Genomic DNA, 18,394 nt, shown 5'->3' on the forward strand with positions numbered 1-18,394 from the left:
CTAGCCTGTAATTGGTGTACACTGCCTTCAAAAGCTGAGGTGAGAGGTACAATGCATTGCTCGTGAAAGGAAACTCCAAAGCACATTAAAAGTGAATTACTTCTTGTGTAAAGTGTGTTCGGGGTCATTCCGGTCACGACGCGCGCACCTCTCCAAAAGCGCACACGTCTCCAAAGGCGCACTCCATACTTTCTAAAAGGCAGTCACATTGTTGAGGGGTTTCACAAGAGGTGTACATATGGCATCCGGGTTGCAATTAAATGTTTTTTAAGATGTTTTTCTTTTCTTGAAGAAGTTTCCTTTTTCTTTTTTTCACTCCCGGCAGCTCTTTGCCAGAAAGAAGGAGAGGAGGGGGGGTCACATTGAATGGCTCCGCTGCTAGTTTGGGATGACAACAATCTGGTCAGCGAGTTGTTGGACTTTGATTGCCCCCCTCAAAACGTCCTTCAAACAAAAAGCTGAGGACGAAAATAAAGCCCCACCTGGTACCTCTGTTTGCTAAAATAATAATAAATAGATTTCGTTTAATAAATAAGCAAAAGAGACTGTAAAGTGAAGTAGTAGAGGAAGTATTAATCAGGAGCATCGGGCAGGTATCACCTGCTCCGGAGCTTGCTCAGTTTATTGTTAAATATTGTTAAATCACTTTTCTGCTCTGATATCTGCTATTTCCACAGCAACTGGGCGCTTGTGTTTGCCCATACTTTGCATAACAAGCAGGACACTACAGCACACTGATAAAAAATCAAGGAGAGAGACTGACAACTTTAAACCCACACCTGTCCACGATATCCGAATATGGATTTGGCATCAATGATTATTTGTAAAGTGGTAATATTCCGTTTACTTTAGACTTTTCGTGCCTTTTATAACAGCAAGGCACCATCTCGTATCTCACTAGTGTATTTGTCCAGTTTACTGAAAGCATATGGTTATCAGATTGTTCCCAAAACACATATTTAGACAGAAAGTTAAGGAGAGCTTTTTGTGATCCTTTGTTGGCAATAGTAAATCATGTTTGATCTCTGCCACACTCCCCCTCTCCACATCACCAGATCCTAAACGAGTCTGCATATTGTTGACATGTTTTACCAACATTTAACTTTCTAAAAGTAAAGTTATATTCTAAAAATATAATGCGCCACTAGGTTGTGGCGATAGTGGACATGTTTTTGGAGCTGTCATAGCGCACACATACAGGCTCACATTACGGAATAAATCGAGCTTTTATTGTTGTGACACACAACAAGAACCTTTGTACTATCAGTCCACACAACAGGTTTCACCCTCTCAAATACTCTTTGTTAGGTGGCCCCATGCGTAATTGTCTTTGTCCAACCACCGGAGCTTTGCGCTCTAACGCATTAAGGAAATGTTTGTCCAAATACATGTGCTACTAAACGGGACATTTTCTTTGATGTGGATCAGCTTTTATGAGATAACAAGAAGTAAGTTACACTTTAAAATAACTTTAGGCAACACGGTCAGTAAGTTCAGTAAGGACCAACTTTCGGCAGCTCAAAGTTCTTCAATGTCATCCCTCCTCGGACATGTGATATGCAACAATTTAAAATACGCAGGTGCAAACTTAATGATTAAAAATTTATTCGAAAATAATCGAGAAGTTGCTGTCTTTCCCCCCTCAGTCTACTTTACTGTGGTGCCCCTGAAGTTGATTTTTTTAAGGCCAGTTGCCAAGTCACCATGAACACTGCGTACCATGCACCTGATCTGCCGATATTTTGAGTGCGTAAAAGGTGGCATTACAAGTGCTCTTAAGGATAGATATTTAACAACATTTGCACCACGTGCAAAAATTATATTTCAGGACAGCAATACAGTGATATGATAAATATTTACAGTGGTTGCATGTGGTTTGCATACAAAATACTATAATTAACCTTGCGTGCATCTCTTCATTAAATTGGTGGGGAAAAACAAAGCACCGACTGGCCTTGAGAGCCTCCAGAGGGGATGAACACCTGCTATCGACACTTGTGTACCAACTCATTCTTATACAGTTTGCATGTGGATGAAGAATTTCTGTGCATATAACGAAGATAGATATATTTCTAAAATATATTTATATATTTCGTTAGTTTGGGTCAGAGCTTTTCATTAATTCCCGGAACGGTTCGGCTCCTGCACTCTGGCCAAAATTTAAAGGGAAAAAAATTCAGTCTTTTCCCAGCTGGGGTTTTGATTGCTAATCCCTGCGTTGTGCATCAGAAGCAGGTGTCTTCAGTGAAGCCCAAGATAAACTCCCAGAGTGTTGGCTCTGAGATGGAGAAACGGCTATATGACTGACACGATGAAGAGGGTCTGAACAGTTACAGTAAGATCCTTAGGGGAGAATATCAGCACCAGCCGTGGTCCTGAACGCTCCCTGATCTTGAAATATTGTTTCCATGCATACTTTTGGAATTGATGGCTGATAATCTCTCTTTACCAGGAAAATATATGTTTGATCTCACTCCAGTTACAAAAATATGGTTATGGTTAAAATATGGTTGCCTGTCACACAGGTGACACGTTGCCACACATGTATTTGATTGAAAACGACAAAGAATGCACAAAGACCTCCGGCACTGCGAAGAATGAGGGAGAGGGGGAGAGTGTGAAGGACGCGCTGTCTGGAAGCTGATTGGCCACTTGACGGGCGCTGTTGATTCAGGCGTCCAGCGTCCAAAAAGATAAGATAAAGGCCATATAAAATATCAGAGATGAGCATCCATCCCTCACTGTAAGCTGCACATATACGGTGTCTTCTGCCTCCACTCACAACAGAGGATTAACAAGGACGACCTGCTGTCTCTTCATCCAAGCACCACCTGTCGAGTAAGTGCAGACATTTCCATCCATCTCAAGTTGTTTTTAATTTGTTATTTGAACTTTTACAGATTTTCTAGATATAAGCTTATTCGACTTCATTTTATCAATTAAACCATTTAAAGAGGCAAAACCCTGCAGTGTAAGTAAGTGAAAGCGTTTGAACGCAGTGGTAGACGTATGGCTTATAGAAAAATTAAGAAAATGATTTTCAGATTCTAAAGCTTGAAAAAAAAGAAATAGAAACAAAACACGATTGGACGATTCTCAAAGACATTCTTGTAGAAGATTGGTAAAGGCTGATTTACCTTTGTGGTTAAGCATCTTGAGATTTTATTATATTTAACTTATGTTTGTAAAGGATGTCACCTGAAGTACGCTGCGCCCCCAGTGACCTGCGCACACTCAGAGACGCAGTGGCGCTCGGGAGGTTTTCTGAAGCCTCTGACACTTCAGAAGACTCCAGCGAACCTGTCCGTCGAAAACCTCTGACTGTTATCAGAAGTGAAGCCTCCTCAGTGAAAAATCTAAAACACAAACCCAGATGCGAGACGTCAGGGCAGCGGGGCAGGCGCAGAATGAAGGCAAACGACAGAGAGCGCCACCGGATGCACAACCTGAACTCCGCTCTGGACGCGCTGAGAAGCATCCTGCCGGTCCTGCCAGAGGACACGAAGCTGACCAAGATCGAAACACTGCGCTTTGCCCACAACTACATCTGGGCCCTGACCGAGACTCTGCGCATGGCTGACCAACACGGCCACATGCCGGTTTATCTGCCGGTGGGATCTGATCTGAGCAGCCCGATCAGTGTTTTATCTGCGGAGTGGGACTCATCCGCAGAGTCCGGTGATGTGCCTTTGCCTGACTTTGACCCAAGAAACTATTACACATCAGCTCATGAAACGAACTGTGAGATTTTATCAGACCAGTCCAATGTTACTCCTGTTACCTTTTATTTCAAGTCATTCTGTGGTGGAAATGATCTCAAAAACACTTGGGACTGTTGACTTCTCATGATGTCCGTCTCCATCTACTTCTTAACGACGGCGCTGCTCTCTGCAGGGCTGAAGACCTTCTGACAGTTAAAGACACAATGATCAGAGATGTCATGACAGGTGCCGTGTGCAGTCAAGGGTGACATCACTGACTGGATCCTAATTGGCCAGAAAGGTGACATGCTCTGCCCATACGGAGCAGTGCGGCAGCACCTTCTGCCATCAGCGTGAATTTATGTTTTCAAAGCACTTGAACTGACATCAAAACAGATCGAGAACCAGTTAAAATATTCAAAGACTTTCCAAAGTAAGCCATTACTGCCATTTGAGAAAATCTTTTTCCATTTAAAACATGAGTCCATGACCACTTTGGACCCAACAGGTGCACTCTCACATTTTCACTAACAGACCGTCAAATACAATAAATGATCCAGGAAGACAAGTTCATTTGTTTAAGGTAAAAATATTTATTTGGCAATGATAATCAAATGTGGATTTGGGCTGTTTTCTTGCTGTATAAAAGTAGTTCTATTTATTTAATAAAACATGTCTCTCGGCTTTCCATTGTTTCCATGATCCACAGAACATCATGAACCTGTACAAAGACAAATATTACATAAACATACTGGCTCTCATTCAAATAGTTTCCTAGGGACATAAAAATGAATGCCATCATATCATAGAATTCATTCATTTTCCTTTCGCAGATGCCAAAGTTAATGTGCAAATCAACAAAGATGTGGTTCTTTACTTTCCTGCCTACCAGTGACTGTACTGAAGCGTAATGTGAGAGAAGACCGTTTTACAGTCGTAGGAGTAGCACGGGCTAAATGTCTTGGGTTATGTCATGGCGTTGTGTTGTGGCGTGCAGTCTGAGGCTGGGCCCGCTGAGCGCTCTACTTGGGGAAGACAGTGACCACGTCGTAGCCCTCAGGCGGAGTCACTCGCTGGCGTGCGTGCGTCTCACAATAAATCTGGTCCTCCACAAAGAAATGTCCCTTCTGTTTTAGGTTGATGTCGCAGTCTGTACAGGTGTAGCACTCGGGGTGACGGAACTTGTCCCTCAGCTTTACCACCATCCCCCTGAAGCAGAGACACAAACATCAGGTTAAGCTCTGTAGGTTATCCAGACACAAATTCACCTGCTGGAATTAAAGTCACTTAGATCAGCTTCCTGCAAAAAGAGCTACACTACATGACCAAAAGTATTTGGACATGTGGACATTACACCTGAATGGGATTGTTTAATATCTAATTCTAAAACAATCAGCATGATTAAGCTTCCACTCTTCTGTGAAGGTTTTCCACAAATTTTCTGAACTGAAATCTACTCCGATTCATCCATGAGCGCACCAGTGAGGTCCAACACTGATGTTGTTGTATGTGGCTGAAGTTAGGGCGGTCAAGTTTTTCCACATCAAAAACAGGCAAAACCATTTCTTTAAGGAGCTGGCTTTGTGCACAGGAGCAGTGTCATGCTGAAACAAGAAAAAGCCTTCCCTAAACTACTGCCACAGAGTTGGAAGCACACTATTGTCTAGAGAGAAAAATCATTGCATGATGTAGCGTTAAGATTTTCCTTAATTGGAAGTAAGGTTTGGCCATGTCTATGCCTTTATTACAGACAGTCGGTAGAGAGAAATGACAGAAAGCAAGAGAGAGGCAGATCTAACGAATGTCCCAGCTCGACTCAAACTGGGATGTAGCATTTCATGGTCAGTATCTTAAAAGCTAAGCTACACTGACATCCCATATTTGGCCTTATGTTGGATGTCATTCTGAGTCTCATACTCTCATTTAGTTAATTATACAAGATAACAGTGTGTGACATTTTATAAAACTCAGGGTGTGCAATCAGTTAGGTTCATTTTCATATTTTTTTGAAATGGCACTCCGGCACTGGTCTCGACAAAGAACAAAATGATTCCATTGTACAGTATTGCTGGTAAAACCTTATCTCCAGCCGGGGATTTTTAAAGGCTGACATGATAACAATAGATTGGAGCAGGAAAGTGGTCCATGTTCAGCTGTTCTACAGACCTTAAAACAGACTGAATGACAAGCTCTTGCTTTACCCCACGGCCCGATAGTAGTTGTAATTCAGTTGTTTGAGTTTGCTGGGGATTAATGAGCTAACTGCCTGAGCTACAACTCTGCTCTCTGTGGACTGCTCATATCATAAAACTGACTCTGCTGGATTTTTAATAGCAAAGAACAACACAGGGGGGTAAATCTCCTTTAGGATCAATAAAGTATCTATCTATCTATCTATCTATCTATCAATCAGAGACTAGTGGAGTGGACATCACTTTTTCTGCTCTCTTTGTGGATTTTCATGCTTCTTCACGTTGAAGTGCTGCTTGTAAACTCTGTGGTCGCATGGCAAAGTTGTTCACTCTCAATAGAACAACATCAAAGCATACTTGACCAGTTCACTAAACTTTGGCTGTTAAGTTCAAAGTTAAGTTTTAAGGGGTCACAGTAACTATCAACTTTATAATTTGCATTAATTTTGTCAGATATGAAGTTAACGTTAACTTTGAAACTACATGTAAATGACCTCAGGTACACACCGACATTATCTTGTCTTGTATGGAGACTCAATGCAAAATGGTGTGTGGCCAGTGATGGCTGCGCCGCCACTGGCTGATATCAGGGCCACCACAGCAATAGTTTGTAATATATATATACTATAATACTATACTGAAAGCGTCGGGACTCCAACTACACTTGATTTCAGCAAAATCCATAATAACACTGATAAACATTACAACATACAGAATATGCTTTGGGGAAACCCGTCAATATAAGCAAAGACAAGCACTTCAGAGGAACAGCTCACGTTTGTCCTGTGGGCTTAACTAAATTCAACCACAAGGTGGAGACAAACTCCAAACAGAAACAGGGAGGCTTTGTATTACAAGTTTCAAAGTGTTAAAACACCAAGCAAGACAAACAAGCACTCCGAGTCACTGAATCTCCCGAGGAGAGAAGTGAACACAGATCTGGACTAATAGTTGAGGTCTGGATTCAGATGAAGCCATAAACGGATGTAGTACACTTCCTGTGTGTTGCAAAATAAACACGTCATCTGTAAAACTGTTCTAGTGAATCATAAAACACTTACACTATCCCGGATCCACATTTGTCACAGGTGGGTAACCTGTCAGAGTTCCCCACAGACGATCCAACCTTTGTTGCGGGTGCTTTCACACTCCTGAATCCCGATGGCTTGTCAGAGTCACCTACAAACATCCAACACACACACACACAGATAAGCAATCTGAACATACAATATACTTTCTGATGTTTCACTGGCTCTCTTCATCAGGATTTCGTCATTTTAGGCAAGGAATCATCAGGAATGAAACAAACAAAAATAAACACCATAAAACCACAACAAATCTGTTATCTAATTAAAAATGAAAGTAAACGGTGTGCCTCAAAGCCACACATTATAAAGGGGAAAGGAGGAAGCAGTGAAATAATTGGTTTCCGCACCCGTCTCAAGAATCTCCTGAAGCACTTTGAATGACGCCGACTGACGAGGAGGCTCATCAGACTCTTGGTTCTCCTGCAGCATCTTGTAAACCTCTGAATCTGCTGCTACGGGTGGCCGTTTGCCTGCCTGCGATGGTTCTGACAGAGCTCTGCAAAGCAATAACGTACATTTCAGTATGAAAATGTCAAAATGCCCTGAGAGCAAGCACCTGGCCTTTTCGGAATCCAATTAACAAATCCTTTGCTCATTTTCGCTCAAACTTCTCCTATAGCTTAATATTGTGTTAAATCATCATATTTTCTTCGTCAATTTTCATGCTCAATTTCTGCTGAGCAGACAAATAAAAAAAATCCACAAAATGAACTGACTCTAGCTGTTAGGAGCCAACCAGCCAGTGAAAAATACTGCTTCTAAGAACTGAATGTTTTTCCTGAGGAGTGTGTACGCTAAAACAAGTAGTAGACAAGTCTGTTGGGGGTTGTTTCAGTCAGATGGTCATGAGTAAAACACAATGTCAAGTGAAACATTAAGCTAAAGCGTGTAAGGGCAGTGGAGAATGTTGTTAAACTCCGCGGTTGTCGTAAGTATCAATACTCTGATGCTTTTTTGATTGCACTGAAGTTTAAAACTGCGCGACAGCCTTTGCTCAAACGGCATTTGCTTTCGGGTCTCGAGTCCTGCTTTGGGGGGGACTGAAGTGGTGACATTTCAGACTCATCTTACTTGCTGCTAGGCTCATTAGCTGCAGCCATAGTTTTAACTTCGTCCACAGCTGAGTTGAAGTCCTTGATGTTCTCTGATGAGTAGAGCCCGGAGGGGTTGTTGTACTGGTTGGTGACAACTTTGGAGCCAGTGAAGGGCAGAGCACTCCTGTTGTGGCTCGAGCCGATGTTTTTCATCTCCTGTAAAGATGAATGGAAAAAATTGTAATTTTTGTGAAGCTGGAGGTGGTGAGTTCATGGATCAGGAGTTTGTGAAAGAGCTGCTGTTTGAAACATGCAACACCTGCAGAGCAAACCTGATGCAAAGCGATCACAACTTTCGACACCTTCAGATGAGGTCTTATTTTGAAATTTTTATGAGCTTGCACATGTGCAGACATGCAGCTGACATCATGACGATTATTGATGTTACTCAGTATCAGGAGCAGCCTCAACATTTTGGATCCAATAAGAACTTTGAAAACACTCTTCAACTGAAAACATCACATCAGTCTATTCTGCTTCTTCATCTGCTGCTTTTAGTTGGACTCAAAGTCACACATAATTTAACAGGATAATGTATGACTGTGGATTATGCCTTAATTATAGCTGACGGTCTTTAAAGACAAACATGTCTTGACACTGGCATGCCATCAAAGTGAGCACATAAATACCACCAAATCTAGCTCATGCTTCACAGTGAGAACATGGAAATGTGTCCGAATATAGCTCATGCTTCAAGCATCTGACATTTAAACTAACCTCAGAGTCTCCGCAAGCAAATAAACTTCCACAAAGAAACTGACAACACTAGCAGTGACCAATGGTGTAATAGCCCAACAAGTACAAAGCAATGGATTGAAGTAATAAACCAGTGAAGAGGCATCAAAGTGACAGATTAGACAACAAACACATGTTACTGCGTGTGTGAGAAAAATGCACAACATCTGTGAAACACACAGAGCCTGACACACATCACGCCGTTTCCTACATGAATTCACACTTTGGCCTCAACTTTCCACTCAGCAGGCAGGAACTGAGGCTTGCGTCACAGCTTGGCTGATAAACTACCGTCTCCTAGGAAACCTCCTGTTGGGAAGTAAACAATGACTTCATCGTTGGCAGTTATCAAGGGAAAAAAAACCCACAAGCCTTTGTGGTAGAAGTGAAAAAGGAACGTGCAGGCTTCCAGAAACTGTCTGGCTACCTGTAAATGGGATTTCCTGATTTCAATCTACCAAATTAGAGAGTAAGAGAGGGGGTGGGGATTTTTAAGCTCAAGTCCTGCATCCAGCTTTGATGTGGAGACAGCAGACAGAAACACACACACACCCGTGGCTCTGATGCAAGATTCATCTTGTATGGATGTGTCTTCCCTCCCTCAGAAGAAAGCGGTGACCACATTTTAGTTTCTGACCTGCAGAAGAGAGGAAGCACAAGCACTTCATAAATATTGCTGAAAAATCCCAAAGCACAATACAACCATACAAACATTAGCTTTAAATGTAACATGCACAATTTTTTTTCTGTTTCCGGGACTGTTTTCCTATATAGCTGCAGATGATACTACGCCCATGTCTGAATGAATGAGACTCCTTCCAGGTATCTTCTTTTGCTTGGTTTCCTTGACAGCTCACCGCACCCTGTATTCAACACATTCCCTCTTAATTTGAACAAACATGTCTGCTTCAACCTGCCCGCTGCTGAGTCAGTTTCAACACTCAGGCATTCAATCATCCGCTACCAGAGAATCATGATGTAACGCACCAACATGACTTACAACATAGTATACATGCACTTCTCATACTACAGATTTCAGTGAAACAGAGGACAGACTCACTCTCTCAGTAACATGAATAAACATAACGTCACTCCCTGAGCACCTGGATTGCCGATGAGCTGTCTCATATTACTCAGTTGTTTTTCAGGCCTGCGGCTATGCAGATCAGACTGGCACATGTTGCTACAACCTACCTGTCTATGGAGAGCACCATCTCCTCTATGCACCCCTTGATTTTGTTCTGTGCCTCCAAGTGAGTCATGTTCTCTGTCGGTTCTCCGTCGATGGCCACGATCATGTCTCCCATACACAGGTTGGCCTGGGCTGCTTTACTGCCAGGGGTGACCTACAAAACAGGAGATGTAATTGTTAAAAAAGAGAAACTTTGTGGATTACCTGTATTTAGCAAAGCTGCACTTTTATATATTAACACAACTGATTTACAGCCAGGCAGAAAACGCCTTTTCTAATAAGAGCTCGATTCTACTGTGACCTTCAAGGACCCTCCATGTCATTATTTACAGTACACACAGGCTGAGCCACTTGCAGAGAGGAGTTTTCAGTCAGTGGCTCAGGCTGAGAGCTGGCCCCAGGGTATGCACTTTATCAAAGATAAAGACTGGAAGCAAAAAGGGATTCGGGCACAGTCCAGGAATTCCTAATCGCTTTTCCATGGGTGGAGTGGACTGACCACTGTAACATTTACAACAGGAACGGCAGCCTCCACTCAGACAAAGTGCACAGTGGAGAGTCATGTTCTTATTCAGCATTGTCACTGGAGTTTCACACTGTAAAACACGTATGGTGCCTAATAAAGCTTTGCACTGTTGTAAAGTAACAGAAAAGGCTGCAGAAGTGGCAGTCGGAGAAGGACTTCATGGACAAAACAGTTTAACAGTTCACATTTTTATTCCTCCATATTAACGTCAGGCTTTTAATTTGACGATATGAGACAGGCTATAGACACGAAGAAGTACTGGCAGTTATATGTCTGGACTTTTGTTTAACCTGCATACTGAAGATTTACAGTTATACAAAAACTAAATAATAACTCACAAACAAAAGACATCTTAAAATAACGTAAGACTTCATTTGTATCCACCTACACAAATGGCTCGAAGGAAAAGTCAGGACATGTTGCTGCTGTCAGTAAGTGAAAGTGGCAGAACCAACATACCGACACAGCAACGGCAGCTAAAGCGAGACAAATTATAGTCACATCAGTTTAGTGACTGCGAGGCCACATTAGCCTTCTGTTAACACCAGCTAACGTTCGCTGGGTTTGTCTCAACTTGTTCTCAGTGAAGTCGAGGAGCTAAACAGCGAGAGGTGAAACTTTTAGTCGGGACGAATTCAGGTGGGGATACACAATGGAAACTAAACTTACCCGGGAAATAGTCAGTGGCTGCTCGAAGTCCTTTCCCCCGACCAGCCTGAATCCCCAGGGCCCAGGACCCTCCACCACTACCCGGAGAGGCATAGCTAACTTTAATGTTTGTTTTCAATAGAGATGAGTGTTAATGTGTTTAAAGATCTGTCTCGGGCTGCTAGCTCGCTTTCTACTGCCTACAACATGTGCAGTGATCGACAGTCAGAGGTTTTAGCCTGACTACAGCTCGGACGGCAGCATTGGAGGAGGGGGTGGACCCTCAGGTTACAGTTGGACGAATAGATTTTGAAGTTTCCACGCTGATAAGTGAGAGTACAAAGATCGTGTACGTAGAAAATGAATCACTCCTTAACGTGTGAGGCGATTTTTGTCACTGTGGCCACAGGCACTGCAGGTAAATAGGGGCCGTGATCCAATTCTATGCATTATAGTCTCTTCAAATTTCATTTTAAATTAATACAGCTCATTCCTGGAGCTGAGTGCCACAGAAAAGGGAAGTCAGAAAGCGAGGAAGTAACTAGAGCATTGTTGATTTTGGTCTTTTCATTGATTTGTTGACAAGAAGAAAAAGATAAGCTGCCGCCAGACTCTTTAAAACGGAGAATAAATTTCCTAACCATCATAGACACAAAAATTACAACTTTACGTTTGTTAATCAGGGCATCTGTCTATTATTGCTCGCTAAAAAAAAAAAGGAAATGCAGATATTTCCACAGCAACACTGGAACATCATCTTATAACCAGCATCTTAAATAACAGGCACAATGCTTTGACATTTCACTTGTGGCACCTTTTTGTTTCCAAGATCCAGTGTGGAAAAAGTTTGGGTTGTGTGGCTGTGGTTGAGTAAATGTGTGAATAGTTGATAATGGCCCCACCGAGCTAGCTTTTCAAGATCAAATCCTTCGAAAGCAGAGTAGAGTGATCCCTCTTCATTTTTTTGTTATGCTCTTCTCAGATGAGCTCCACTGTTTGTTTTAGGGATGTCGGCCTGCCGGTACGTCACCGTGTTACATGCAAGCTTACCATTTATGGTAGAGCTAAATCCCAGGATGTGGAATGTGCCGCTCCCAAAACCTGAATTCCTGCGAAAGGATCTCTGCTGAAAGTGGACAGAAAAAAATCCCTAAATGACTGAATGTAAAAGGAACTTTCTTGTGGCATGATTCCTTAACAAGTCTTCAGACGTGCCAGTTAAGTCACTGAAACTGTTTGCTTTTAAGTGTTTCCCTAACAATGCAGAAGCTCAAATCATGTTAAAGGTACTTCTGCTACTGACCGTTAAGGTTGTAGAAACACATCTGTCAACATCATCAGCTTAATGGGATTTTACCCAGACTTTCACTTTAAGGACTTCACGCAGCAGCCTAAACATGTTTACTTTGATTATTTATCTAATGTCACTAACATTAGATAAACAATCCATTAAAATTTAACACTGGATTGTTTTACCTCTGCACACATTCATTTCAGTAAGGGTCCAGGGTACAGTCCAAATAATGTGCTACATCAAGAAGGATGATCAGATAACAATACACAATTCACCAACTCAAAGAAAATCAGCTCCACCTTTAGCACACATGAATTTGCAGGAGCTCAGGATTAGACAGCCACAGAGCATTCGCCTTTAAAAGCATGTTGAGCTTGCTCATAAACATTCATAGTGTTTTACAAGACTTTACTTAGCTAATGTGTAAACAATTCCGTCTCTCTGCTATCGTTCATATCTTCACCAGAACCCAAAACAAGTCACACAGCAAGTGGTTTAAATGGTTTATTAAATATTGCATAATACCGAAGTCACAGCAGTGTATAGTATTTTTATTTTAATATTGTCAATGTAACAGCACTGCAAATTGAAGCAAACAAACCAAACCTGCTGCAGGTTGTGTGTCATCAAACGAGTCCATTCTTCTGATTATTAATCATTAATTTAAAGCACTGTGTCACACTTTTAGGTACTTGCACAGTAACTGACAAGTTCTTAGTTAATGTTCTCCCATCACAGAGACTAGGACTAATGGGAAAATCATGGTTACATGAAATATGTCATGGATACATTTCAGCGATGCTCAAAAAAAAAAGAGAAAATTAAATGAAAATGAGGCACAATTTTCTAACATAAGGCATTATGATCCTCACAAATGGCAGCGTAATGTTCATATACGTCAAACTTCCTGTGCTCGGTAACAATCCACTTTGTGCTTTGCCAAAAAAAATCCTTCAGGTGAATAAACTGCTGCAAGTGACAGAGAGCTCAATCTAATGCTCCCATCGCTCGCAGCCTATTTTTTTATTTTACATATTTACAGTCCTTCACGTGCCATGCTGCTCAACAGTCTGCATGTTCATTTAAGATGAAAATTCAGACTTTTTTTTTTTTTTTAAATATTGTGTCTGCATCGGCCACATTCATACATTCATACATCCTGTGATGTTTTATGGAACCCAAACCCAAACATCTAAATAGAGTCGTGTTATGACTAAATTAGTGATTTTTTTATTTGTCCATTAGCGAACCTCTCATCTTTTGTTGTGTCAGGAAAGAAAAGCCTTCAGGGCAACCGATCAGCACACTCATGCAGAGCTAGAGTTACACAGGAACAAAAATGTTTAGCCAGCAGTGGAGGGAAAAACATGCTTTTGTGTTGCAGCAGAACACCTGAATATTATATCAGTGCTGTACAGGACAACCCACACTGCGGTGTATTATACTGAGAGTTCCGTACTGAGAAAACACTCCCTTGCTGACGCTGGCAAAGTAACCAGAGGTGATCCGAACAGGACATACGCCTGATCAACAGCAAACGCCAGAGAGGATGAAACACTGATTGCTACTGAATTTTCTCACATTCATGTACTTTATCAATTATTAAACATCGTATATCACTCACTTGGAAGCAACACAGCTTCAAATTATGTTCCAGTTAGGTCATTGTTCATCATCACTGCACAACAGGAGCTGACACTTTGCTGACACCAAAAAAAAACAAAACAAGGATACAGTAAACATACACTTTTAGATCTAGTGAGAGTTGCTGTTTTATCTATCAGTACTTCACATTTCAGAATTTGTAGGCGATCATAAAACTAAAAGGTAGGCCCACTGATAGTCTGGCACCATTTGATTATGAATGTGTGGATTGGGAACTCGCTACATCAGTCCTCCTTGTATAAACTGTAAACCTTGTATAGACTTGAAAATACTTCTTCAGCAATTATCACTAAACTGCATCCGTCCGCTAGTCCGAGCAGGTCACAACAGGTACTGAGTGCTATTTGCAAGTCCTATTGGACAGCTCTGGATTGATGAACACAGTGCAGCGGTTGACGACAACGTGGAATCTGATGGAAACACGAGCAAAGAAAAACAATAGCTATCATCTTTGAATCTGGACGTGCAGAGGGTCTATTCTGATGTGTGCTGTCTGTTACGGGATCTGATGGTGCTGGAGATGTGGGAGCTCTGTCCTCGCAAGAAGACAGCTCTGATGCTTTGATAGCAGAATTCAAAGACATCCTCCATCAGGGTGCTACTGAAGCTCAAGCAGCAGACTGTTACCATCACCTCGTTCTCCATAAGCTACAGGTGGCAAATACAGTGACAGTGTTTCATGCTCCGATATGATTTGTCAATCTCTTATTGATTTTACAGTGCATGCTGTAGTAATACTGACCTAATTATTTAAGCCATTCTACTAAGGGTATTACCCAAGTTGTAGTCGTTACATATGAAAATATGTAGCCATATTTGGAAGGCCTCTTAAAGTTTTCTGTACACATTTACATGTCAGTAAGGTCATGGTTAAAATCTCAATATGCTCTTATAAATGATTATTTTCAAAGACACTTTGTTGGCTTTACTTCACACGTTAAATAGCATTTTGTGTCATCATTGATTAAGGTACTATTATCTTGTTAGGTGGGATCTCCCTAAAAGATCAAACAGGAAGTTAAGAGCTACCACGCCTGTCCTGTGGATGCGTTGAAACCAGGCGCCAACCAGCTACCTTCCAGGCATCAGCCATCAGCAGACACACTTTACTTCTATTTTGACAAAGAGGTATAAAAAGGATAAATAAATAATTTCTGAAAATATAGGACATTCATGTACACAGCTTCTCTCCCCTTTACTCAGACATGCAACTCAGTCCACATGTCCTGTAGTTGTGTTTGCTGCGGTAACTTAGAAAGAGCAGCTTACAGCACACTTCAACATTTGACTGTTTCTTGTCATGCACTGTCTAATAACTACTGTATATCAACCTTTGGATAGGAAATGAAGGCAATACTGAACTGGCACCTAAAGCTTTTGGGTTACACTGAGTTGAATGCTGTGACGTTCTTCAAAAGTAGTGACTTTATGATGAAAAATAACAGAAAGTAAAACAGATATGTTGGACCAGGTTCAAGTCTTAAAACTCTGGAAGTCATTTTCATAAATCTAAACTGAGGAAAAATTTCCACCACATTAAATTTAATAAATATTATGTTGATCCAAACACTGAGGGGCAAATTCACAAAGGGATTCAGGCTTTTGCAACTGCTAAATGTGCACAAAGCCAAAAAGAAAATTTAATTCTCAAAGCAGTCACAAGGCATGATGTTCACCCCTGACTGTGCTGCCAAGCAAATAGCTTCTTGGTGCTCTGCAGATATCTAAATTAGGTAATATACATACATTTGGTGCAAAATCAGCTCCTTTATATTCATGTGAGCCCCATTGCCAAAAAAAAGTCCAATTCACAAACACTAGTGCTAATAACCACACACAGTTAGAGTGAAATTTATTGGTGGCTTCAGAGAGTTGGTGGTAAATGAAGCACATTTATAAGGGAGAGTCATGATATGGTCTAATCGCCAAAGACACATTTATTGTTATTTATTATTTATTGTGGACGTGAATAAGATATTTGACGTCTTTAGCATGTAGTCACTCTGTAGTCTCCTTTTGCCCTCCCTCTTTTCTTCTTCTCCATCAGCTGACTGGGGTGTTTACTGTTTCACAGTGATCTCTATCAGCCAATCTAACATTCAGTCAATTCTGTCATTTTAATGTGCGTGTTAGACTTTGTCATACAGATAACTACAGACACAAAACAATGGCAAATTGTAAACTTGATGTTTGTGTCAATAGCACAAAATCTTTTGTGAAGTGGACCTTCAGAAGGGGCAGCAGTTGCAAGTGATGCATAATTCACGGTGCTATCAGCAGCCGCAATCCGTTCTTTGTGAATTTGCCACAAAAGGTTTTCAGACTAAAAGACTGACAATGTCTTTGAATCATGGGATGCGTGGTTTGCATCATACATAGCTAATCGTGTTAAACACTGGTGCTGAAAGGTAGCTCATGACAAACAGCTCCAAGCCCACATCACATAAAAATATATTCTGAATCCTCCAAAGTCCAGTTCAGGTAATAAGATCCACTCTTTGATCCATATACTGCTCTGCTGCCGGCCTCCAGGCTGAGGAGCTACGTAAACACTTGTGTGCTGTAAGTTACATGGACAAAATGGAAGCTATCATGTATACAATAAAGGCTAGTTTGTGGTAGCTTTTCACAGAGAAATTTCCACGTGTGGAGACGGACGAATTCTGTCAACAAGTGTGTGAAATGTGGTCAAGGTGTACACCATACTGAGGTCTGGGCAGTGAGCTGTCTCTGTCTCCGCCTCGAGCAGTTTGACATACCTCTGTCCGACTGATCACTTTCCCAGACAAAATGATTTCGCCTGGTTAAACGACTATACTAACCAACAGCCATGCGCAATAGTAATGAGTTCCCAAGCTTGACAGGCAACCATGTGTTACAGCCAGATTAGACATCTTTACGGTTTCACCTCCTTCACATAATTCCCTGGGAAAGTCCCAAACTGTTTTGTCCTCTTTGAGGTACCTGTAGAGAAACAGAAAGAGAAACAAAGATGAGGAAAAGGAAAGTAAAAGGATTTTCTCACAGATTAAAATGATCTTGATTTCAGCAACAAATTTTAAGCTGTATTTAAACTCAAGTGCCTGTACGCTGCACTCAATCATCTGCTGTCATTCTTTAGAAGCCCTATATGGAAGCTTGTGACACAGTGAAAATGACTCTACTTCTCCAGGAGCCCTGAGCGTGCACATTGCACGCGTGCAGTCCTTTGCTGTCATTCTGCAGAAACCCTATATGGATTAATGTGACACAGTGAGTGTGACTGCACCCCCTGACGAATCTATCCTGAGACCTGCGACACATACCGACAAACCAGCCGTCATCGCACTTCTCCATGACGCTGACGAGATCTCCCTCCTTCAGCTCAAGCTCATCCTCGTTCTGCGGCACATAACTGTACAGAGCCTGGAAACTGGAGCAGGACACAAGGATCAATTTGAAAACTTGCGAAGCCGAGAAGACGCAAAATGTGAAATTAAAGGGTGGGTCACTTAAGCTGTGAAATAAAACATGGTGACTGAGACTGAAACACAGATATTACTCACATTCCACAGCTGAGACGGTTTGGCTCCGGGCTGCTGCTGTGGGACTTTGGTTGCTGGGAAATGATGAGAGATTGTTTACTGTGGTGGGGGTGCAGTCTATGGACAGAGTCACGAGCATGGTGGGACAGGGTGCTGCAGTACCTCACCGAGGTCTCAGCTATATTCAAGATCTCATTACACACTGCCTCCTAGTAGTAGTAGTAGTAGTAGGTGATGTCGTCAGAGAAAGACAGACAGCAGCCCCACCGAGAGTCCCAGAAGAGGCAGAGGTGAAGTTGAAGGGTGGAGGTGAGGAGTTAGAGAGGGAGGGGGGCGAAGGGTGAGACAGGAAGGTAGGTCCAAGTAAGTAGGAAGGCAGAAAAGGAAGTGATCCGTTAAAAGCCAGGAGAAAAAGCAGAGGAGACGTTGATGGAGCCCAGGAGGAAAGTCATGGAAAGTCAAGACACCGGAGTGACAGCATGTAGACAGGAAACATGAAATATTAGTTCACTTTTTCACAGGATACCATACAGAATGAACATGCAGTAAGGAAGGGAAGTTGACAGCTTAAAGGAATAATTCAACATTTTGTACTCTGGGCTGCTCTTATTTGCTTTCTTGCTGAGAGTTAGATGATAGGCCTGATTACATTCTCATAAGTGCCCGTTCAATGTGAAGCTGAAGCCAGCAGCCAGTCAGCGTAAAAACTGAAAACAGGGCAAAATGTGAGCAGCT

At 41.8% G+C, this 18,394-nt stretch overlaps 3 protein-coding genes across 11 annotated transcripts in view; 1 reads left to right on the forward strand and 2 right to left on the reverse strand.

Annotated features, from left to right (window-relative positions):
* The first annotated feature begins 3,110 nt into the window (after nucleotides 1–3,110).
* neurog3 (neurogenin 3) lies at nucleotides 3,111–3,911 on the forward strand. Its single transcript, XM_046402550.1, has 2 exons — nucleotides 3,111–3,741; nucleotides 3,895–3,911. The coding sequence occupies exons 1-2, from the start codon at nucleotides 3,192–3,194 to the stop codon at nucleotides 3,909–3,911; spliced, it is 567 nt and encodes a 188-aa protein (XP_046258506.1). The 5' UTR covers nucleotides 3,111–3,191.
* Nucleotides 3,912–4,274: 363 nt separating this feature from the next.
* Nucleotides 4,275–11,472, reverse strand: pdlim1 (PDZ and LIM domain 1 (elfin)). Its single transcript, XM_046400975.1, has 7 exons — nucleotides 11,198–11,472; nucleotides 10,005–10,156; nucleotides 9,363–9,447; nucleotides 8,053–8,231; nucleotides 7,329–7,477; nucleotides 6,955–7,072; nucleotides 4,275–4,910 (listed from the first exon to the last, which is right to left on the reverse strand). The coding sequence occupies exons 1-7, from the start codon at nucleotides 11,288–11,290 to the stop codon at nucleotides 4,724–4,726; spliced, it is 963 nt and encodes a 320-aa protein (XP_046256931.1). The 5' UTR covers nucleotides 11,291–11,472; the 3' UTR covers nucleotides 4,275–4,723.
* A 1,489-nt stretch (nucleotides 11,473–12,961) lies between these two features.
* LOC124065534 (sorbin and SH3 domain-containing protein 1) overlaps nucleotides 12,962–18,394 on the reverse strand; it is a 38,947-nt gene continuing 33,514 nt past the window's right edge. For all 9 annotated transcript variants that reach the window (XM_046400967.1, XM_046400968.1, XM_046400974.1 and 6 more), the window contains 3 exons: nucleotides 17,681–17,733; nucleotides 17,441–17,547; nucleotides 12,962–17,099 (listed from right to left, as the gene is read on the reverse strand). In XM_046400967.1, the coding sequence (XP_046256923.1) occupies nucleotides 17,032–17,099; nucleotides 17,441–17,547; nucleotides 17,681–17,733 (228 nt within the window). In that variant the 3' untranslated portion in view covers nucleotides 12,962–17,031. The remainder of the gene's footprint in view (nucleotides 17,100–17,440; nucleotides 17,548–17,680; nucleotides 17,734–18,394) is intronic.

This window comes from Scatophagus argus, chromosome 10 (assembly GCF_020382885.2).
Source record: "Scatophagus argus isolate fScaArg1 chromosome 10, fScaArg1.pri, whole genome shotgun sequence".
Taxonomy (NCBI): domain Eukaryota; kingdom Metazoa; phylum Chordata; class Actinopteri; family Scatophagidae; genus Scatophagus; species Scatophagus argus.

Excerpts from the sequence above, each read along its gene's own strand:
- pdlim1 (XM_046400975.1), bottom strand. The coding sequence starts at position 11,290 with ATGCCTCTCCGGGTAGTGGTGGAGGGTCCTGGGCCCTGGGGATTCAGG. Across the intron at positions 9,448-10,004 it reads ATGGTGCTCTCCATAGACAG|GTCAGAAACTAAAATGTGGT; the intron begins GTAGGTTGTAGC and ends TCTCTTCTGCAG. Across the intron at positions 8,232-9,362 it reads ATCTTGCATCAGAGCCACGG|GAGATGAAAAACATCGGCTC; the intron begins GTGTGTGTGTGT and ends TCATCTTTACAG.
- neurog3 (XM_046402550.1), top strand. The coding sequence starts at position 3,192 with ATGTCACCTGAAGTACGCTGCGCCCCCAGTGACCTGCGCACACTCAGA.